General features: G+C 44.4%; 2 protein-coding genes across 2 annotated transcripts in view; both read left to right on the top strand.

Moving 5' to 3' along the window:
• LOC100928103 (vomeronasal type-2 receptor 26-like) overlaps nucleotides 1-23,746 on the top strand; it is a 441,302-nt gene that overhangs the window by 165,712 nt on the left and 251,844 nt on the right.
• On the top strand, nucleotides 188-21,940 carry LOC105749452 (zinc finger protein 184-like). Its single transcript, XM_031949119.1, has 6 exons — nucleotides 188-431; nucleotides 3,424-3,517; nucleotides 8,598-8,724; nucleotides 9,179-9,274; nucleotides 11,510-11,674; nucleotides 13,812-21,940. Exons 2-6 carry the CDS (start codon nucleotides 3,482-3,484, stop codon nucleotides 16,169-16,171), a joined length of 2,784 nt encoding a protein of 927 aa, XP_031804979.1. The 5' UTR covers nucleotides 188-431; nucleotides 3,424-3,481; the 3' UTR covers nucleotides 16,172-21,940.

The raw sequence follows: 23,746 nt of genomic DNA, 5'->3' as shown, positions 1-23,746 counted from the left end.
AGGGCGGGGACGCGCGGGACTCAGGGTCCAGAACCGGCTGCCCGGCTACTGGAGGCGTTCGGCAGCCGCGCTCGGCCGGGCATGCGCACACGGCGCCCCGGGCCTGCCCACTACATTTCCCAGAAGGCGTGAAATATCCCTTCGGTGGTTACCAAGGAAATGGGGGCGAGAGGGAGGCGGTCCGAAAGCCTCTTTCCCTGATTGGTCCAGAGGCCGTGACGGGCAGGGCCAGAAGGACCGTGAGGAAGAGTAGGTGACGTCACTTCCGCTAAGTCCCCATCCTCGGCGGCGCCGCCGTCAGCTCCGTTCGTTCGGGCCCCGCCGTTCCGGGCGTCTGAATTCCTCGGTACGCTCGCAACCGTCTCGGCTGCACTCCGACCTCAGCCGCCATCACCGCCGGGGCTGTAGCCCTGCGTCCGCCCCGGGCTGGAGTGAGTAAGGGCCCGAGCCTAGGCTAGGGGGCCGGGCGGCGGGGCCGGGGGCGGGGCGGGCATCACTTGGTTTCGGAGCCCATTGGTCAGTCGGGTGGGGGAGGGGAATGGTATAATAAACCAATAACAGTGCCGCTGTCCTCCCACTCTCCCCTCCCCCCGCCTCCTTCCCCCTCCCCGCGCGCATGCGCTCTTCTGAAACTAGCGCTCTTTATGGGGCCCTTCCTCTGCTGGGTGAAGCTGGGCCTGGTCCCGCCCCGGCGTCCCCTTTCATCCGGGGTGGGCCTCGTAGCGGGCTGAGGCGGTCCCGTGAGGCTCTCCCCGGCGCAATGAGACGCCAACCTGGTCCTGCGAGGTGTCCCCTCCCCCCCAGGGACTGCCGCGGCGAAGATCACGTGCCCCCGGGTGCTGCTGGGGTTGGGCAGTGACACCTCCTCTAGCGAATCCCTCCCTCAGGGGCCGCAGGACTTTGGAGACTGACTTTGATCGCCCTAGGATGGGGCGGGGCCCTCGAGGGCGGAGGACCCCAGGGGGGAGGGGTTGGGGGGGACACGACCCCGGGGGCAGAGGAGGACACAGTCCCGGGGTGAAGACCCCGAACCCTTAAGAGTGAAGTATGTTAAGTACAAGGAAGGCCCCTCCCCGTCCCTGCAGTTCTAGGAAGGCCGAGAATAACCATTAGCTGTGCCTGGGCTGGCAGTAGTGTACCGGGCATTGTGTCCCAAGCTCTGCCGGGCATCTGCTGTGCCCAGATGCTGTGACTAAAAACAGTTGAACCCGCGCCGTCCCGGGGGGTCTGGAGGGAGCCCCCAGAGAGGGCGCTGCGCCGGCCCCCAGCCAGCGGTGGGCTCTGAGACCTGGCCCGGCACTTTGGGGGAACTCCTCTAACCCAGCCCTAGTTTGGGAGTTGGGGGTCAGGTGACCTTGGTGCTGACCCCAGGGGAAGCTGCCCTGCGTCCGAGGAGACGCCCCCCCACACACACACCTTGACCCCCGCACTTTCCCCCCTGCCACCGCCCTGGCACGGGCCCTGCAGGCTCTGCTTTTAGGCCAGACTCAGAGGAACCCGGGCAGGTGCTCCCTGCAGCCCCCCCTTCCTGTGCGGGCAGGGCCCCCAGCGGCTTCAGGGCGTGAGCTGCTGGCCTGTGCCGGAGCCGCCTGCGGAGCGGGGGAGCCCTGGCCATCAGGGAACCCGCGCTGTCAGGGAGCCCGTCGTCAGGGAGCCTGCGCCGTTAGGGAGCCCGCATTGTCAGGGAGCCCGTTGTCAGGGAGTCCGCGTTGTCAGGGAGCCTGCGCCGTTAGGGAGCCCGCATTGTCAGGGAGCCCGCATTGTCAGGGAGCCCGTTGTCAGGGAGCCCCGCCTCAGGGAGCCGTTGTCAGGAGCCAAGGTCAGGAGCCCGCGTCAGGAGCCCCAAGGTTTCAGGAGCCCTTGTCAGGAGCCCGTTGTCAGGGAGCCCGTTGTCAGGGAGCCCGCGCCGTCAGGGAGCCCGCGTTGTCAGGGAGCCCGCATTGTCAGGGAGCCCGCGTTGTCAGGGAGCCCGTTGTCAGGGAGCCCGTTGTCAGGGAGCCCGCGCCGTCAGGGAGCCCGCATTGTCAGGGAGCCCGTTGTCAGGGAGCCCGCGCCGTCAGGGAGCCCGCGTTGTCAGGGAGCCCGCGTTGTCAGGGAGCCCGTTGTCAGGGAGCCCCGGTCAGGGACCGCTGGGCTTCCAGGGGAACCCCTGTCAGGAGCCCGTGCAAATTGTCAGGGAGCCCGGTCAGGAGCTTTGTCAGGGGAGCCCGCATTGTCAGGGAGCCCGTTGTCAGGGAGCCCGTTGTCAGAGCCCGTGTCAGGAGCCCGCGTCAGGAGCCCCTGTCGGGGCCCCAGGGAGCCCCGTGAGCCAGGGAAGCCCGCGTTGTCAGGAGCCCCCGGCCAGGGGAGCCTCAAGGCAGGGCCCGTTTGCAGGAAGCTATGCTCGCCTGGCAGTGGGCCCGGTCCCTCCAGCCGGGTTCTTTCCTGCTTTAGGAGGGCTTTCCCGTCTCTCCTCGGCCCAGAGCTCGGCCCGGGCCGCCCTCCAGCTTCATTTTTGCCTCCTTGGGTTTTTCCCCGGTTCTCCCTTCCGCCAGGTTCCGCCGCCGTGCCTTTCCAAACGCGCCCTTATTTTGGCTTTATTTCCTGGGGCGGGTTTTGCCCCTCAAGGAAAAATGGCTTGGGACCCTCTTCCAGCTTGGGGGTTCCGCCCCAATGATTCTGTTCCCCTTGAGGGCGTTGGTTGACCCGGGTCTTCCGCCCTCACCCCTCCTCCGTGCCGGAGCCCTGAGGCCATTTGTCCTCCTCAGGCCGGTGGCACCAGGAATTGCGTTAGGGCCCTCTTCCCACCTCCCGGCCCCTTCTGGTTGTCCCCCATGTCTGCCCCCGCCTGGAAGTTGAACAAGGCCACTTGGTCTTCCTGCCTCGTGTCTATCCCCATTCCCCACTGGGACCAGGAGCTCCCCCAGAGGACTCCCCTGTCGGGGCCCCTCAGGGGTGGCACCTTCCTTTATTTTCAGCTTGGGCCCTTTCGCCTGATTAGAACCTTTTTCAGTGCCAATTTGGGTTTCCTGGGGAAAGGGCGCCTGCCTTGCCTGGGCTTGAAGCTTCCAGAGCAGGGCCTTGGCTTCGGCTTCCCTGCATCCCCAGGGCTTCTGCACATGGACCCCCATCCAGGCGCCACTGACCAGGAGCCCCAGCCGCAGACGTCCCTGTCGGGGGAGCCCCATTTCTAGGAGGGCTCGAGCACTTCCTTTTATTTTTCTGTGCTAGTGAGCCCTTTTCTGTTCCTGATTATAGTTGGAACATTTTTTGGTCTGATGCCAATTTGGGCCTTTTTCCTGGGGGAGAAGGGACCGCCTGCTTCTGCTCTGCTCAGAGCCGGTGGTGGACTTGGAAGTTCCTGAGGGCCAGAGTGAGTGGGGGCCCTGGCCCGTGGGGTACAGGGTGGCCACTTTCTCTCTAATCATTCCCTTTCTTTGCCAGCTCTGCCCTCTGACCAAGAAGCCTTTCCTCAAGAAGCAACGACTCTAAGGGGAAAGGAATGGCCCCTGTCTACCTGACCGCCCAGACGCAGCAGGTAAGGGGGCTCCATCCCGAGGGAGCTTTACGGGCAGTTGTGGTCAACCCACTCGCACTTGGATGCCATCGTCCACTCTCCGTGTTCCGTCTCCTCATTAATCGAAATGTTTGTCACACCTGTCAGACATGATCCTCCCTGCCGATCTACATCGCTGTAAACACTCACCAGCATCTCAGGGGGTCCCTGAGGAGGCGGGGGTGGCTCAGTGGGTAGAGCAGTGGTCCAGAGCTGTCCAACTCTACGACCCCATTTGGGATTTTCTTTTCTTTCTTTTTTTAATTAAAGCTTTTTAAAAAACACATGCATGGATAATTTTTTCAAGTCCTTTGACCTTTACAAAACCTTGTGTTCTCCCAATTGGGGTTTTCTTGGCAAAGGCACTGGAATGATGGGCTGTTTCCTTCAGATCTGAGTTCAAATCCAGCGTCAGACACTTCCTAGCTATGTGACCCTGGACAATCACTTCACGTTGTTTGCCTCGATTTCCTCATCTAGAAAAGGAAATGGCCAAACTTCTTGAGTTCCTTTGCCAGCAAAACTGCAAATGGGGTTCTGGCTGAAAAGATTGACCAGCAATAGAGTTGTATTAAGGCAATCTTCAGGATTCCCATTTAAAAATCTTCACTGGGGTAGCAAATCTAGGATTCAACATTTATTCATCTGTAATGTCCTTTTTATCTTTTCATTGGTCGTGTCAGACTCTGAGAGTGGGAAATTAAGTTTACCTGAATTTGGTGTCTTAGCAGCTACACCTTTTTTCATTTGCTACTTTCTCCTTTTACAGATAAGTCACTTTTAGCATTCTAAGATTCCTTAAGAGGTATCTTAAGAGCATTTCATCATCTAAAAGACCTTTAATCATAAGACATTTTGCCTGCTGTTATCCCTTAATATTTTCCATGGTATCTTGAAAATTGTTCCAAATCACTAATGGAAAATTTATAACAAATCTAAGGGGTCACAAAGTGGCCAAAACCAGAATTGTCAGTGCTATAAGGGCCTCAAGAAGAGAGTCACCAGTTACGCAAAGCTGTGAATTGGTCACACTGTCCTGGAAAAGAGTTTGGAATTATGTAACAAAGGTATCATATTTCATGACCTTCAACCCAAAAATCTGATTACAAGAAATGCTTTTTTTTTAACCAATTCTTTTCCTTCCTTAACTTTTCCATTTATGTTAGAGATGATTCTTATCCTGTTTGTTTCCTCCTTTCAAATAATTCCTTCATGAAGTTCCCAGCCTTTGTTATTGTTTTATTTTTTATCAAACATTATATTTTGATAGAACAGTTCTTTGATTCCCATATTGCTTTGCCAAGTAAGCAAAATTCTACATTTCCATGATTTCAACTTTCCCATTTTTATATCTCACTGTTTGTGACTGGATAGGAAGTTCATGTGCTTTAACGTTAGTAATTTGGCATCAATGTTGCATTTGAACCAAAGGTTTTGTTGCCTTTTAATGTTATCTTTATACTGTTGAATTCTTTTTTTTCCCCTGAGGCAATTGGGGCTAAGTGACTTGCCCAGGGTCACACAGCCAAGAAGTGTTAAGTGTCTGAGACCAGATTTGAATTCAGGTCCTCCTGACTTCAGGGCCTGTGTTCTATCCACCGAGCCACCCAACTGCCCCTTATTGTTGAACTCTTAATGTTCTTTTGTTGCTTACTTTTGGCTGCATCAGTTCATACAAGACTTCCTCTATTTCCCCAAATTTATTATATTCATCATTGCTTATGGCACAGGAATAGCTCATATGAAGTTTCCCATTAATTGGGCATATTATTTGTGTCCAACCTTTTGTTAATACACACAGGGCTGTTAGGGCTATTTGCTTCTATATGGGAGCTTGCTTGCTTTCTTCCTTTTTTAAAATTACAGCTTTTTATTTACAAAACATACACATGGGTACTTTTTCAACATTGACCCTTGCAAAACCTTCTGTCCCAACTTTTCCCCTCCTTCCTCTACTCCCTCCCCTAAATGACAGGTAGTCCAATTCATGTTAAATATATTAAAGAATATGTTAAATTCAATATATGTATACATTTATAAAGTTTTCCTACTGCACAAGAAAAATCGGATCTAGAAAGAAAGAAAAAAACCTGAGAAGGAAAACAAAAAATGCAAGCAAACAATAACAGAGTGAAAATGCTATGTTGTATTCCACACTCAGTTCCCATAGTTCTCTCTCTGAGTGTAGCTGATTCTCTTCATCAATAAACAAGTGGAAATGGTCTGAATTCTCTCATTGTTGAAGAGAAGCATGTCCATCAGAATTGATCATTGTAAAATCTTGTTTAATCTGGTTCTGCTCATTTCACTTTTAGCATCAGTTCATGTAAGTCTCTCCAGGCCTCTCTGAAATCATCCTGCTCATCGTTTCTTATAGAACAATAATATTCCATAACATTCATATATCACAACTTACTCAGCCATTCCCCACCTGATGGGCATCCACTCAGTTTCCAGTTTCCTGCCACTACAAACAGGGCTGCCACAAACATTTTTGTACATATGGGGTCCCTTTCCCTCCTTTAAGATCACTTTGGGATATAAGCTCAGTAGAAACACTGCTGGGTCAAAGGGCATGCACGTTTTAATAGCCCTTTGGGCAGAGTTCCAAATTTGGGAGCTTCCTTTCTACCAGCAGTCAATGGCAGCAGGGACTCCCCTCTCAGATTGAGCCGGCCACTATCCTTCCCTCACGTACTCGGAAGGCCTGGGCCCATCTCCTGACAACTTTGCTTCATTCCCCACCAGTTTTTCTCCTCCATTGATTAGCATCTCAGTTCCATTTATCCACTTTACATCAATTCATTTTGACAGAAGAACAGATAAGGCTAGGGCAGAAGCATGAGCATTTTCCCCCAAACATCTTCCCTCTTCTACCTCAGGGTCTCAGACTTAGAAGAATTTCTACGTAGCATTGCTCCCACCATGTTTACGTCCAGATAAGGAATGGTACCTTGAGGTAAAAACCTGGAATTGAGATGGCTACATCAAAAACTAGGAATACCTTAGTTACATTTTTTTTTTGCATAATCCAATTTTGGGGGGAGGTTGGACCAGTAATGATTGCGTGAACAATCTGCTTCCAGTCTCTCCGTCATTTCCATTTTCTGTCATTATCCTTTTTGCTGCTTGAATGGATTTGGGTTTGAAATGATACCTTAAAGATGTTTTTAATTTTTATTTTTCTCAGTAATGACTTGCAATAATTGTTGATAATTTGTTTCTTCATATACTTCTGTCTAATGAGAATGACTTAATCTATTTGTGGTAACCCTATCTTTTTTGGGTATTTTGGGGTATTATATAGAATATTAATATAATTAACTATATTATTATATATTATATAATAATAATATGCAATGTTATATATTATATATATTAATTTATACAAACACACACATATATATACATATATATATCAAAACTGTTAGAAAATTACATTTTCTTTTCATCCATAAAGATTTTTTCCATATTATGCTACACTAATTGTTGTTTGTACAAGTGCCCTTAATTTCATATTAAAAAATATTATCTTATATAGTATCATCTAACTTTTGCCCATAAATGAATTCTTTCCCTTTTCACAGGTTTCTGTCACATTTTTCTTCAGCTTTTTTAATAGTATGTTTTTAAAAACAGCTATATCATTTATTCATTTGTTCACATATTATGCTATTTAATGTTAGATACTAGTCGGAACATTTTGTTTTCTGATAAAACATTTTGAGTAGCACTGGGAAAACAGAAGAACCTATTTCTTCAGCGATCGTGATACTAAATGTGTCTTAAAAGCAGCCATAGATTTCCCTACTATCCCACATTAACAGATGGTCATACACAACTCTTTACTTTTAAGATAAAGATGTGACATAGAATTAGTCATTCAGCATATCCAGATCTGCCTGATTCTGGAGTTCTTATCAGCAAGGAATTAAAGTTGTGACTTAATTGAAAAGAAAAATGTCCCTTGGCAATGTATCCTCAGCTCTGCAGGATAGTTTTCTAACGGTGAAAGCCGATTTCCCTTGATTGTCAGTGTATCCTACCTAGGACAAGTACCTCCTTGTCCTGGTGGGATATTCCTATGAAATTCAAGTTGGTGCTTATTCCTACCTGCTTGTAAGAATCATTTATTGACCTTGAAGCTTTGAAAGTTGATGATTGTATTTGTGGGGGAGTCAAACTCAAGATTCCTCTTAGCTAGTTCTGTTTGCACATTACTTTCTATTCCATTATTTCTGGGCAATTACATAAAATTACCTAGATTAAAAATTCAGATTTTGTTTCATAATTTTCTGAGATTTTAGAGGTATAACTGGTTGATCTTTGTCTTTCAGTTTTATTGCTTTATTTTACACAGATTTGAAATCATTACCTGGCTATGCCATTTAAAAAATGCCTTCTGGTTTTTATTCCATTTTTGCCATTTTAAAAATCTGCCTAAGCTGCCATTTTTCTCAGGGAAGCCACTACTTCCATGAGATTTCGCCTTATTTTTCTGCTTTGTCAGTTGTCCTTTTTGTCTTTTTGAATTCTTCATTTTAATTATGTGATTGATGACTGTTGATAATCTCCGGTGTATGAACTGGGAGTTTAACAGTGTTGTGCTGGCTCCATCTTTGTGAGATGATGAGATATACCACCAGACTTTGAGTTAATGGAGCAAGAGATATTATGGATTGGAGCAAAGACCACAGATTGGGTTTTTAACCCAGCTCTTGTATTGTCTGGATGACTGCAGGATGCAAAGGATTTCCCTGTTTGTCATCTATAATATGGGGATGATGAATGAAGGCTGTGATCGTGAGATAAGCATGTTGTAAATTGAAAAAGTGCATTAGAAACATGAGCCCTTTTTCCTATTATTATTGTTTGGTCTAATGATCCAGAGTCCAGCCAAGAAAAGTCCCATTGTAGGAATCCATGTCTGTCTGTCTCCCTTGGGACACACCAAAGCCTGGAGCGTCCTGGGAACAGAGTTGTCTGTGCCCTCGCTGCCAGCACCGTGCCTCCTAGTCTTCAGGAGGTCCCAGGGTCAGCACACGTGTGTCTGTTGTTTCAGGTGCCAGTGACCTTCAAGGATGTGGCCGTGGACTTCACCCTGGAGGAGTGGGGGCACCTGGACCCCTTCCAGAAGGAGCTATACCGGGACGTGATGCTGGAGAACTTCAGGAACCTTGTCTGCCTGGGTGAGGAGGCTGTCCTCTGAGGGCTTATGTCTGTCTCTACATGAAGTGTTGAGAAACTGTAATTTTGTATGCAAAAAACAGAGATGGCTAATCCGGCTAATCCTTTTATGTGTGAGAGAGATAGGACATGTATATTATCTGTTGGCTGCTGAAAACTTCTGCTTTAAACATTTAGATTCTGTTGGCCTAGAGATGAGCCCTTCTGCACTCTGTTCCTTGAAGAATTCTCCCCAAGAGTCCCAGTGCAGAATCCCAAAGGCAGGAGTGTGTGACAAACATTCTCCTCCTGGCCCACATCCGTTGTCCAGCCCATTCCTTAATACTTGCTGGCAGAACCACAAGAATTACCCTTCGGAGGCCGGCTTGTTGCATCCCCACAGACCCCCAGAAGTGCAGGGCTTTGTTTTGAATTCTCAGCTCTTTGCCAGTTCTCTGTCCTGTGTTCAATGAACAGGACTTACAGTGTCCAAGCCTGAGGTAATCTGCCAGTTGGAGCAAGGAGAAGCCCCTTGGATCCCAGAGGGAGAAAGCCCAAGAAACAGCTCTGCAGGTGAGCAAGCCCAGCCGGGCGCGCCCCAGTCCCGGCCTGGGGATCCCAGGGACGCTCCCCAGGCCGTCGGCCTCCAGGGTCTCCTCTTCCCCTCCACTGCATTCCCACCCTCTCTAATCACTCACATTAATACGGTGCATCACAACTTTTGACCTCTAGGTGGTCCCCATTTCATAGATGAAGACTCTGAGTATTTGAGGCAGGATTGGACCTTGGGTGTTCCTGACTCCAGTCCCAGCACTCTGTTCCCTCACCATGAGCAGTTTCTGTATATATTTCTCTCTTAGCACATTTTGTGGGATTCCTCCTCCTTTCTCATGGCCCAGGGATGTTGGTCCTGAGAAGTGCCTGGGGGCCTTGGAATCAGAAAGCCACCTGGAACCCAGTACCACCTGGCTAAAATGGCAATAGCCAATGGCTTTGTCTGAAGTGCCGGGTCCCTGGGAGGCTTCAGGGTGGGTCTTTGGACTTCTGAGAGTGCTCCTGGGAGCACTCGGTGCTCAGCACAGCACCAGCTATGCAGAAAAGCCTTCATCCACGTTTGGCAAGTGATTCTTTGGACCTTGTCATAGCAACAAAGACCAGACCAGTTACTACCGTCTGTCTCCACTGCCCCACCTTCCCATCATTTGTGTGAGAATCCTGTGCGCCTGGTGGGGATTCTCAGAGAAAACCAAGGTGGGAGCAGCCGGATCTTTATGTGGGTGGGATGGTTTTTGCTGGTGTGGGCTGGCCCACAACCAGGGGCTTGTAGTGCACAGAGTGCTTGACCTGACTGCAGGAAGACCTGAGTTCAAATCCAGCCTTAGACACTTCTTAGCTCTGACCTCTACAGATCGTTTACTTTACTATCATTTGATATCTACAACAACCTGGGGAAAAAGGTGCTATTATCACCCCATTTTACATATGAGGAAACTGAGGCAAACAAGGATCATCACAGAGCTAGGAAACCTGGCACATAGTAAGTGCCTATAAATGCTTGTTTTCTTCCCCTCTGCCCTAATTGTCTCAGCTTCCTGAAGGTGCTCTGGAGGTTTCAGTGGAAGTCCCTTTGCTTTGTGGGAGTGCATTACTGACTCAAGAGTTGCTGGTTGCTATGGAGATGGGGGAGATAACCTTTTATTTTAACTAGGAATTGTTTCCTTTTGGGTCTTTCACAAGTAGTTAATTATTTGTAAGGCTCATTACATACTAGTGTCTTGCCTGGCTCATCGGACTGGTCCGAGCTAGTCGTAACCAAGAATAATTGGCGTTGGTCAGCAGCTAGTATGCAGGGACTAAGGGATCAATACCTTATTGTAATGGGAGATCAATAGTGTAGGAGAAAGCAGAGCGCTGGACACTGGGAGTAAGGAAAGAGCATGGTTGACCCTGGGAAAGGGGGGAGGGGGCAGAAGAAGTTCGCTGCAAATGGTGTCAGCTGGGTCGCTACTGCAGGTGGAGGCAGCTGAGGTCAAAGGCCAAAAACCACCTGCCAAGAGCTGCAGGGCGGGAAGGAGGTCTGGACCCCTGCAGAAGATGAAGAGGAGGACGGGGAGTCGGGGGAGTCTAGGACCTGGGCCAGTCTTTCCCCCTTCCTGTTCCCACTCTTCCCCCCAGAGGTTGGCCAGCAGCTGGGTGGGAGAGGGAGAGTTTGAAAGAGCAAGCTGACAGGTCATTAGAAGGGGGAAGAACGGTGGTCCAAGTCTGCAGGGAGCATGTACACAAGGCTGATTTTTGCAGAAGCAGCTACTGCATCTGGAGGAGGAAGGGGTGGGGGAGGCAGCTGCATATTTTGGCCCCACAAAGAGGAAATTTGTAGCCATTTTCCTGATGGGAGAAAACAAGGGAGAGCATGGAATCCTCAAAAGAGAAGGGTTTGGTAGACTGAGTGAATAAGTGAAAAAATAATTAGGAAGTATTTACTGTGCGTGACACGCCTGTGTTAATTGCTAAGGGTTTAAAAATTTGTTTTTTCTAAAAATAGTACATAGCTTCAAGAAACTTTTACTCTAACAGGGAAAATTAACACCCATAGAAAAGTGGCAGCAAGGAAAGGGAGTTTTGTCTGGGGTAAGGAGTGGGAGGTGGAAGATGGTAGAAGGTAGAAAGTTCTTCCTCCTAGAACATGAGTCCGCCCCTGCGGGCTCCTCACGGTGGAACATTGCTCCATCATGTCAGTGCCCTTGTCCCATTGGTAAGTTCCTTTGGGAGAGTAGGCCCAGTCTGGCCAACCTTGATTAATCTCCCCAGGCTGTACTTCGGACTTCCTGGACCTCAACACCGTACCCCAGCTGCAATCTCTCCCTGAAATCTCCCTCGGTGCCAAGGGCATCCTCACTTTGGAAGACCCGTCAACCCCTCTGACCTTCTCACAGTGGAACGTGCCTCCGCCATGCCAGTCCCCTCCTCCCATTGGTGAGTTTTCAGTCCTCTCCTACCCAGGCTTGTGACTTTCCAGACATTAAGACCAGGACCCCAATCAGGGTACCTCTCCTCTTCCCTTTTTGTGTGTTGTCTTGCAACGTGGCCCTGTGACCAAGGGCTTGTATTTGTCTCTCGGCACTCTCCTGGTTCCAAGCACATAGTAAGTGCTTAATAAGTCCTTATTGCCGTGCCTTGTTTTGCCTCATTTCTTGGGGAAGAGGAGACAGAAAAACCTGAGCTGGCAGCTGGTGCAGGGTCTGGATGAATGGCTGGGATACAAAACTGGAACATGCCATGGGGTCTCCTGTCAGCCAGTGGATAACAATGATGTCACCGGCTGGGCCTGACTAAGCCTGGTCCTCTCATATTTAGGTGTGCTTTTAGGACAAATGAGACGATCATAGGTCATGCAGCAGTTTAGCAACTGTAGAATATTGATTCAGTTGAACATAGCTCCCCTACCTCTGACATGTTCCCAGTGGTCCACAAGTCAAGCATCAGAGAGGGACAAGAAGAGCTGGGATATCCATGGCTCCAATCTTTAGTGCCCTAAGCCAATTAAGTCTCTCAAGGATAGCTTCAGTGCCTTTTAAAGGAATAGCTAGCTCATTCCGCCTGGCAAAAGACTTCAGTAGCTCTTTTACTAAGTGGCCTAGTTTGCTTTTATTCAGTCACTATTCATTTGGTTTGTGCCCTAGCTTCAAAAGTTGGCTTTAAAGATGAATAGCTTTACTTCATCAGGGACTGTGTGTCTAAATTTTGGAAAACCTGGAGATCCAGGTCTCATAGAGGGTGGTATCATTCCAGGTGGAGAAGTGGTCAGTGACAGTAGGCTGGCAGATAGCGTGAGTAATAATTTTATGCTCCTTCTCCAAGACCCCCCACTCCCTATAATCAATATGCTTTGGAGTTAATTAGTGAATGCTTTTGGGGTGGAACATCACATCAAATTTTTTAAGTAAAGAACCCTTCCCCCCCTTCTCCCTCTTTACTCCCCATTCCAAGACTACCATACAGGGCTGGGTAGGCAAATAGGACCTTCCACATAAATGGATACACTAGAGGTGATGAGAAAAAGCACTACATGGATCCTGCCAAGAAGAAAAGTCATGATACTCTTTCCTGTAAGAAACTTTTCCACTGGCTGACAGGAGACCCCATGGCATGTTCCAGTTTTGTATCCCAGCCATCCATCCAGACCCTGCACCAGCTGCCAGCTCAGGTTTTTCTGTCCCCTCTTCCCCAAGAAATGAGGCAAAACAAGGCACGGCAATAAGGACTTATTAAGCACTTACTATGTGCTTGGAACCAGGAGAGTGTCGAGAGACAAATACAAGCCCTTGGTCACAGGGCCATGTTGCAAGACAACACACAAAAAGGGAAGAGAAGAGGTACCCTGACTGGGGTCCTGGCATAGTGTTTGAAATGGTTTGTAAAAAAAAGATGATTGATGGTCAGCCTGTAGAGGTTGTAATAAAATTGTAACAAGATACCCAGAACTAGGACAGTGAGGATTTTTCTTCCTTGACCAAGCTTATTATATTTCTGAAAGCCTCTGCCTTACGCCACTTGATCATTTGGAGTGAGCCAAGTCTTTATATCCATATTTGGGGGACTGTTAGGATGAATCCCTTAGGGCAAGGGCCAAAGACCAAAGGGGAATCAGAAATCATAGGCCCAGATCACTGGGACTTACTGGGACTTAGGAGGAGTGGAAGTTAGTTCCTAGTATATCAGGCCTACCAGATACTAGCAATCAGATTACTATTATGATCACAAATCCTTTATTTCAGCTTCCAGTATGTATTAAAAGAAGTCAAAATTATATGAGAAAACAGTAATTGCAGAACTGTCTGCTACTACTTAAAAATTAGAAAAGAACATAAATGGAATGAATTGTATAAACTAGGCCCCAAAGAAAATGAATTCAACAGCTTCATGTTGGATTCAAAGTACATAAGTGCATGGAACAAGACTTTTAATTTGACAGAAAGTGCTAGGAAAATTACATAGCAATTGGCAGAAAATAGTTACAGAGAATAATGGTTCTTGATAGAGAACAAAGATGAGCGAACTTTGTGTGCAACAGGGACAGCAAATATGTTTACATTTTAAAAATTTCTTTCAGATTGGGAGACAAATCATGAAACCAAGGAGTCAGTTCAGGAGCTGGATATTTCAATGGAAGAATCATCTCAAGAAAAACTCACAAAGGATGGTTCTTGTTTCTTGAAGTTACAAGAAGCTTGGGATTGTGTTGGCAGTTTAAAGAGGAAGCAGAACAATGAGGTGAAACATTCTCAGCAAGTGAAAATTTCCCCAAAGAAGCATTCTAATAAATTGAGATGGCATGAATATAACTACTGCAGAAATTTCAACCTAGGACCAGTAGGCTTCTCTCAAACGAGAGTAGGAAAGAGTCCCAGTAACTGTTTTACACAAGGAAAGAGCTTCAGAATGTGTTCAGACTTAAGAATACGTAATACAGCATGTTCAAATAAAATATTTTGTAAGTTTAATGAAGGTGAAGAGAAACTTTGTGAATATAATGAATATTGGAAGGCCTTTAGGAACAGATCAGAACTTACTCAATATCAGACAATGCATATTGGAGAGAAATCTTACAAATGTAGTGAATGTGAGAAGGCTTTTAGGTACAGATCAGAGCTTTCTCAACATCAGACAATTCATACTGGTGAAAAACCTTATGAATGTAATGTGTGTGGAAAGGCATTCCGCCTGAAAGCACAGCTGAAGCAACATCAGAAAATTCATACTGGTGAAAGACCTTTTAAATGTGACGAATGTGGAAAAGCCTTCATTCAAAGCCAAAATCTCAAACAACACTATAGAATTCACACTGGAGAGAAACCTTTTGAATGTAATGAATGTGGAAAAGCCTTCACCCAGAGGATAGGACTTATTCAACATCAGAGAATCCATAGTGGTGAAAAGCCTTATGAATGTAATCAATGTGGGAAGGCTTTCCGCCTGAGAGGAAAACTCAGCCAACATCAAACGATTCATACTGGTGAAAAACCTTTTAAATGTGAGGAATGTGGGAAAGCTTTCATACAAAGCCAAAATCTCAAACAACATTATAGAACTCACACTGGAGAGAAGCCTTACGAGTGTAATCAATGTGAGAAGACATTCAGCCGAAGAATAGGGCTTTATCAGCATCAGAAAATTCATGGAAGTGAAGCCTGTTATAAATGTAATGAATGTGGGAAGATGTTTAGGTACTTGACAGAATTAACTTATCATCAAAAAAGTCATGCTGAAAAGAAACCTTATGAATATAGTGGATGTGGACAGGCCTTCAGTGAGAGAAAACAATTTATTTCACACTATCCACTTAATAATGGAGACAAGCCCTATGAATGTAATGAATGTGGAAAGGCCTTTGGCCAGAAGAAGGAACTTAATCGACATTATACAATTCATACTGGAGAGAAACCATATGAGTGTAATGAATGTGGGAAGGCCTTCCGCCAAAGAATGGGACTTACTCGACATCAGACGATTCATACAGGTGAGAAGCCTTATGAGTGCAACGAATGTGGGAAGGCGTTCAGTCAGAAGATCGGACTTAGTCGACATCAGACCGTTCATACTGGTGAGAAACCATATAAATGTGGTGAATGTGGGAAAGCCTTCCGCCTGAGCGCATTGCTTACTGCTCATAAGAATATTCATACAGGTGAGAAGCCTTATGAATGTAATGAATGTGGGAAAGCTTTTCGACTGAGAGCGTTGCTTACTACCCATAAGAATATTCATACAGGTGAGAAACCATACGAATGTAACGAATGCGGGAAATTCTTCCGACTGAGAGCGCTGCTTACTGCACATAAGAATATTCATACTGGAGAGAAACCATTTGAATGTAATGAATGTGGGAAGACCTTCCGTCAGAAGACGGGATTGACACAACATCAGACAATTCACACTGGAGAGAAGCCCTATGAATGTAACAGGTGTGGGAAGGCCTTCCGCCAGAGAATAGGACTTACTCAACATCAGACAATTCATACTGGTGAAAAGCCTTATGGATGTAACGAATGTGGGAAGGCCTTCCGCTTGAGAGCGGAGCTTACACAGCATCAGACAATTCATACTGGTGAGAAACCTTATGAATGCAATGAGTGTGGAAAGACATTCCGCCAAAAGGCAGGACTTACTCAACACCAGAGAATTCATACTGGAGAGAAACCGTATAAATGTAGTGAATGTGGGAAGGCCTTCAGCAGGCGGGTAGCCCTTACACAACATCAGACAGTTCATACAGGTGAAAAACCTTATGAATGTAATGAATGTGGGAAAGCTTTCAGCCAGAGGATAGCCCTGTCTAAACATCAGACAATTCATACTGGTGAGAAACCTTATGAATGCAGTGAATGTGGAAAGTCCTTCCGCCTCAGAGCACAACTTACTCAACATCAGAGAATTCATGCTGGTGAGAAACTTTATGGATATAGTGATTGAGGAAAGGTGTTATTTCCAAAGTAAATAACTTTAACTATTTATGCTGTTGGTGGGGATGGTATCAGTTGACTCATTCATCCTACCTCACCTTGCTAAAAATATTAATATAATTCTCCAGCCTTGATAGTTACATTAGTTGAGAACTGCTCTATTGAATCAATCTGGCATTAAACTAGTTGCCAAAAGTCCTTAATCAGTTTGGAAGGAATGAAATTCATTGGATGAAGTGACTTGATGTTTATTAAATGGGAAGTTTATTGGCACTGCCTAAATAAATTCAGTCATGAACTTGAATAAAATAGCAAGCCAATTCTGAATCTGGATTGTTAAGTTATAGAACATTTTATTGAGGGAAGCTGCTTTGGCCAAGACCCTGAGATAACTCCAATATGAGGAGGCAGCTTCTATTTCCTTTTTCCCTCCCTATTAACCAGAGAAAAAAGGCCTCATGAACTTCCGAAAGGTCAGAAGATTTGTGATTTTTCACCTTTGCCCTAACAAGATTCCTGGAAAAGCAGTCACTAACAGCAATATCTGCATCGGGAGACAAATCTTAAAGTAGATACATTTAAGAAAGTTGTCTTCAGGGCTCTACAGGAAGCCTAAGGGGAACTTCATCAGGATACGGTAAAGGGTAGGGAAGGATTTCTAGCAAACAGGAGCTGTAAGTTACTGCTTTGCCACGTGACATGTGTTTTTTAAGCTTGAGCCCACCTTCCCCTGAACTCTGCTTTTGTGGGAAAGTGTGTCCTCAGTTTGGGAGAGTATTTTACACCAACTATTCTTATGATACAACTTTAGTAAATAGACCTTTCTGAAAACTAAGTACGGCTAGCTAATTTAAATCATCTATTAGTCAATAGTCATGGTAGAAAACCAGTGGAGGCTCACGAACAATAGTACTGGAATGTCTCAGACCTTCACCATTTTCCTTGTAACCCTTGAGTTAAGAAGTAGCCAATTGCCCTTTAGGGATTCAATCTACTAGTATAAAATGACAACTATTATGCCATGATTATTAAAGGAAAAAGTGGTATACAGTGAATGTGGAGAGCTCTATAGGGCACAGAGCTTACTGAAAATCAGTTAATTGTATTGTAGAAAAGCATAATGAATATAACAGATTTTCCATCAGAGTTATGGTCCTTTATTGAAAATTAGAGACTTGAAACTTTAAATGAAGGAAATTTATGTCTGCTTTTACTCAGTGGATAATCCAATTTCCCCTTCCTTGCTCCTTTCACTTCCCACCATTCATTTGTAATGCAAATACTATTTATTTAAATACTTAATTTGAGGAAATTGAAGCAATAAAGCAGCTGTTCACTTTCTAAAGGCCACTCGGAAAAAATTGACAGTTCTTATCTTTCTGATCAGTAGAGTTGTTAACCTAACTCCTTGAAAAAGATCATTTCTCTTCTTGTGCCTTTATTCCAGTCTCCTCCTTCCCCCTTCAGCAATCATCCTCTATCTTTAATAAATCATCAATCTATTCCTCTCAGCTAGCTTTTTGTCATCACCCTCAGTTGATTAAATACTCTCTTTCTACTTAACCAGGTTCACAGCCTTGGAATCTTATTCACTGTGTCTCTTCTTTACATCATATCTCATCAGTTGCTGTGTCTTGTGGATCTTACCTCTATATCATCTCTCATATCCATATCCTTTCTACTTTCACAACATTGCTAGCCTAGTAAACAGGACTTCCATCATACTTCCTGGACTATTACAGCAAACTTTTAGTTTGATTTCTGTTTTCTACTCTACAACTTGTCCTCCCTGAAGTTATTAAAATCAACAGAACTGATCATGTTACTTTCTTACTTTAAAACTCTTAACATTTTCTTATTACTTCAAGAATAAAACGCAAATTTAACAACTTAACATTTGAATAAATCCCAACTCTTCCAGGCTAATTTTATATTTTCCCCATCATGAACTTCAGACTCAAATTGATCTCCTTGAAGTACCCTGAATTTGATATTAATATCTTCTGCATCAGTTCTTTTGCATAATCTCGTAGCCATGTCTTGACTCTTCTTCCTTTTTTCAGTTGTTTCATATGCTACCCCTTAAAGCAAGAGGTTCTTAACTTTTTTGGTGAAATAGATTGGTTTAAAAGTGATGAATCTCATGGGACCTTCCTTAGAATCACGTTTTTTTTTAAATATGTAAAATAAAACATAAGGAAATAAATTATATTGAAATGAGATGCATTTTTTCCCTCACCAAAATTCATGGATCCCTTGAAATTTATATATGGTAGGCCCCTATATTAAGAACCCCAGATCCAGAGGATCTGAATTGCATATCTTCTAAAACCTTCATTTATTAATGTATATAAATGTATAGAATGTGAAGTCCTTAAGGGCTTTGAATTCTGTCTTTACATTATCAGTACCTAGCCTAGTGTCTGGCTCAAAAGAGATGCTTAGTAAATATCTACTGAATGGCATAAATTCCTTGAAGTATTGAAGTATGACTTCTCACTTTCACCTTTGTGGATTTTCCATTTACCCTTCCCACATGTCCCCCTCCACTTCCACCCTTTCCCATTTTCATATATAACAAGGCTCCCAGAGTTACTGATTGACCCAGTCAGTGTACTTATATGACTTTGTCCATCAGTATTCAGTTGAACATGAATAAAAGTGAGTCACATCATGAATTTCACTTCCATTTGGCAAGTCACAGGTAGTGATTAAACAAGAGGGCAAAGGGTTCATTTTTAGACATTTCTAGAGGACAATAGAACTGAAATTCGGGGTCAGAACTGTGAAGGGATAATGATGATCAGGGAAAGAGTGGAATGCCTAGGTCACAATGAGGATGAAGAACAAGGTTAGGTGGAACGAAGCAAACGAAATGAACTAGAGTTCTTCACAAAGTATGGACGTTGGGAATTCGCTGAAAATTGAAATGAAATCCATGAGTGGAAGCTGGCTCTGTACTGGATACTTGACTTGAGAGAAACAAAGGTAAAATGCTTGACTTTCTAACTCTGTACTAAGAAATTGTACATATGAGGAAATCCAGGAACCAGAAGAGAGAAGCATAGTGGAGAACATTCTGGCGAAGGACATTTGACAACTAGTCATTGCATCATTGAAGTCGACATCTGGACAGAAAAAGGATATTAATGGAGAACTTAAATTATCCAGACATATACTGGAACTCTCTGTCAAAGTAAAGTAAATTATAATTTTGCAATTTACCTTAATAATAATTTAACTTGCCTTAGGTGGAGAAGAAATGACAAATTATTCCAGTGTCTTCCAAGAAAAACTCAAATGGGGTCATGAAGAGATGGATAAGACTGAAAAATGACTCAACAACAATTAGTGGGGAAATTGGTTAGGGGAATACTGATGATCTGATTCTAATGGGAAAGCACAGATTGTTTCAAGTAGATGTGATGAGAACTTTGTGGCAAGGTCACCATTGCTACTTAGAGTGTGTGATAGGGGAAGTCACTAACTCATACAGAAGGATCTCGATGGGCCTCATTGACTTAGAATAACACTTTAATATTATTTGTGTTCTATTGTGTTTCTATTTTGTTAAATATTTCCCAATTCCATTTTAAGTTGGTTCTGGAGACATTCTATTTGATATCTCTGAGAGAATGAAAGGAAAGTCAGTTAGCAAAGACTTGCTATATACTAGACATTGTACTAAGTACTGGGAATAAAAAGAAAGGCAAAAAGCAGTTCCTGCTTTCAAGGAGCTCAGAGTCTAATCAGAAAACATGTAAACAATAAGAGATGGTATAAATTGAAGAAAATCAATTTAGGGTTAAGGTTAGGAAAATTGGGAACAGTTTCTGTGTCAAGTGTGAGAGCTAACTGGAGTGAAAAGATTATGAAAGGCCAAGTGAAATAAAATTTAATAGTGATAAATATAAGGTTCTACACTTTGTTTTTTAAAAAACTGACAGGTATAAGATGGGAAGACATAAGGAAGTTTCTTTAAAGAAGCACACCTAGGTTGCTTTAATTAAATCTTTTTTTCAGTTCCAAATTACTTTTTCTCTCCGCTTACTGAGAAGTAAGAAGAACAAAGCTTGTATTTCAGGCATGCAAAACAAATTTTTCCAGTAGCTGTGTCCAAAAGAAAGAAAAGAAAATTGACACTCTGACGCCATCACTTTTCTCTTTGGAGGTAGATAATCATGTTTTGTCATGAATCCTTTGGAATTGCAATTGGTTGTGTTAATCAGAATTCCTAAGGCTTTCAGTTGATTGCTTTTGCAAAATAGTTTTTAGTTTTTAAATTGTTCTTTTAACTCTGCTCATTTCATTTTTATCAGTTTATATAAATCTTCTTAGGTTTTTCTAAAAACCGTCCCCTTTTGAAGGGTTCTTGTAAATATCCATCTGCTATCTTTCATTTTGTGAGTGAGTTCACATTCACCATTATGGTTACTAACTTTATTTCCCTCCATCATTCTGTCTTATACTTTAACTTCTCTCTCACTTTTTTTTTTGGTCCCCTCTTTAAGACACTGTTTTGCTTTTGACTAGTGTTTCCCTTATTCTACCCCACTCTTGTTTTCTTTCCCTTCCCTTTAACTCCTTTCCTTTCTTCTTCTTTAGTGATTAAGATAAATTTCTGTACACATGTTGTATGTTCATACCTCCTCTATTGAGTGCAGATGAGAGATTCATGTGTTGCCTGTTCTCCCACTCCATTATAAAACCTTGTACACCTCATTAATGTGAGATGATTCCCTCCATTCTTCCTCCCTCTTACAGCTCCATTCCCCCTTTCTCCATCCTTCCATTCTTTTTTTGAGATCATCCAAATACAATGGAATCCCAGTCTGGCCCTCTTTTCTAATTAGATTACCTTTAATACCCTGTGATGACAAAGTTCTAAGTGGTTACACGTATCATTTCCCCAAAAATGTAAAGCTTAACTTTGTACCTTCTCACTCATGTTCACCTTTTTTGTACTTCTCTCAACTTCTGTATTTCTACTCCAGATTGTCTACAGTTCTGGTCTTTTTATCAGGAATGTTTAGCAGTCCTTTACTTCATTAAAGATCTATTTTTTCTCTCCTGTAGAATTATATTGTTTTTCTGGGTAGGTTATTCTTAGTTGTAAGTAAACTTAGATCCTTTGTCTTCTGAAATATCTATTCCAAGTTAAAAGAATAGCATATTTAAAATGGTGGTTGTTAAATCTTGTTTAGTCTGGACTGTGACTCCTCAGTACAGGATTTGAATTCTTTCTGGCTACTTGCAGCATTTTTGCCTTGACCTGGGAGCTTTGGATTTTGGCTGTAATATTCCTGGTATTTTGACTTGGGGTTCTTTCATTAGATGACTGGTAGATTCTTTGCTTTAGGTTCTCTGCCTTTATCTAACTGACTAATTCTTAGATATTTCAACAGTTTTCTTGTATGATTTCTTGAAGTATGTTTGAGCTCTTTTTTTAATTCATGGTTTTCTAGTACTCCATTGATTTTTAAACTTTCTCTCCTCAATCTGTTTTCCAAGTCAGTTGTTTTTTTTTTAAATAATGACGACAGTAATAAAAGTAGTAGTAATAAGTAGCATTTATATAGTACCAGGCATTGTGCTAAGTGCTTTACAACTATTTCATTTTATCCCTACCATAGTCTTTGGAGATATAATCTTAGTATTTTCATTTTACAGTTGGGGAAGGAGTGGCTCGGGGTGCCCTTGGATAGAGTCCAGAAGACCTGAGTTCATGGGGCCTCAGAGACTTAATAGCTTTGTGACCCTGGGCAAGTCACAACCCTGTTTGCCTCAGATGAGCTGAAGAAGGAATTGGAAAAACATTCTGGTATCTTTGACAAAAAAAAAAAAAAAATGGAGTCATGAAGAGTTGGTCACAAGTGAAACAACCAAGCAATAATAATAAGTTGAGGAAACTTGAGTCAAAAAGAACTTAAGTGACTTGCCCAGCTAAACACATCCAGTCAGAAGCAGGATTTGAACTCAGGTCTTACTCTCTCTAGATGCAGGGTTTTTATCCACTGTACCATCTAGCTGCCTTTCTCCTGTGATATATTTCACATTTTCTTTTATTTTCAGACTTTTAAATCTCTTTTATTATTTCTTTATTAGTTTCCATTTGGTTCATTCAAATTTCAAAGAAGCTACTTCAGTAAGCATTTGTATATTTTTTCCAAGTTGATAATTATAATATATATTTATAATGATAATAACTAATAGTCTTTTTGTATTTTCTGTAGCTTTCAGTTAGTTTTTTAAAATAGTTTTTATCTCTAAAAAAAAAACCTCTTTTAAGAATTCTTGTTGAGCTTCTGTTCAAGCTTCATTTTCCTTTGAGGTTTTACTTGTAGGTGCTTTGAGTCTTTTGTGTGTCTTGATCTTTGTTGCCATTAGTGGGATTCTTGGCTTGTTCTTGCAGCCTGTTACTTGATTTTGCCTTTTGTTTGTGTGTGCTCTGCCCCCTGGTGGTGGAGCTGGGGGCCTCGAGGTTCTGGCTCAGGTTTGGGTTTGTGGGGGCCCGGCCCGGCCTCTGGGAGCTGAGAGTAGGCTGGGAGCTGTGGGGGCGTGGGTGCCTCTGGTCATTCTAGGGCTTGGATGCTGGGCTGGGACCCTGTTGCTCTCCTCTTGGGGCCAGAGCTGCCCAGCTGCATTTGTGGACCTTGTTCCTTGTTCAGGACACGTGAATGGCCAGGAAAGGAAGGTGGGGGGGGGGGGGAGACAGACAGAGCCTGGCGATGACACTCGTTCCTGTCCTCACCCCGGATCCCGTTCTGTTTGTGGACTTACAGACCCCCTGCCCACCCTAAGCTGACTTGGTGGGAGAAAATGGCTGACTTTGCCTTGGTGTTCCTGACCAGAATTCGGGTAACTTTAGATTGTTGTGGAGAAGGGAGAGTGGCAGGGGAGGCTCAGAGGTTGTTCTGACTCTGCTCTCCACAGGGGAGTCGTAGAAGTTACCCCAGGGGTAGTGGGTGTGCAGAGCAGAACGTCCTGCGCCGTGGGAGTGGGGAGTCTCCAGGAGGAGGCCCCACTAATAGGCTAGTGGTAGCTTAGTTAGAGCCGAGGCACTGCTGGGGGAAGGAGGGGTCTTCCACTCTTCCCCGTCCCCCCCAACAAGGAAAACTGTGATTTCTGAAGGTTGGGATGCTGGCATGGCAGAGGTTGGGGTGGCAGTTCAGGAGCCAAGGCCTGATTGACACAGGGAGGGTCCTCAGAGCCCAGGAGAGGAGCACAGGGCACAGCTCCAGGGAATTCGAGGATGGAGACTCAAGAGGAGCTGTTTGATGTTGGTCAGCGTTCACCAAACCACTTGAAATGTTAAAAGAACTGTAGATCTCCTGCCTTGGGACCCGCACTGCCCTGATGATTAAAATTCTGAGCACAAATTCACAGACTCCTGTTCTAAGGAGCCCCATCCATGCTTCCTGTTCAGTCCTAGCCATCTTATCTGTCCAGTCCCACCATCCTCAACTTGCCACACAACCTGTTTCTGCTGTAAAAGAAATATTGCCCAGCTCCTGTAGCTCCGCTCCCCACCTTGTGGGATTTAGGAGATCAAAAGGTCCCTTCCTTGCCCCCTTTCCTCAGTATG

The sequence above is a fragment of the Sarcophilus harrisii genome, chromosome 1 (assembly GCF_902635505.1).
Source record: "Sarcophilus harrisii chromosome 1, mSarHar1.11, whole genome shotgun sequence".
Lineage (NCBI taxonomy): Eukaryota > Metazoa > Chordata > Mammalia > Dasyuromorphia > Dasyuridae > Sarcophilus > Sarcophilus harrisii.
Note: the sequence above shows the minus strand (reverse complement) of the source record. Positions and strands in the feature narration are given on the sequence as shown.

Bases quoted from the DNA above. Each gene is read 5' to 3' on its own strand.
- LOC105749452 (XM_031949119.1), top strand. From the start codon at position 3,482: ATGGCCCCTGTCTACCTGACCGCCCAGACGCAGCAG. The intron at 3,518-8,597 runs GTAAGGGGGCTC...CTGTTGTTTCAG, and splicing joins TGACCGCCCAGACGCAGCAG to GTGCCAGTGACCTTCAAGGA. The intron at 8,725-9,178 runs GTGAGGAGGCTG...TTCAATGAACAG, and splicing joins CAGGAACCTTGTCTGCCTGG to GACTTACAGTGTCCAAGCCT.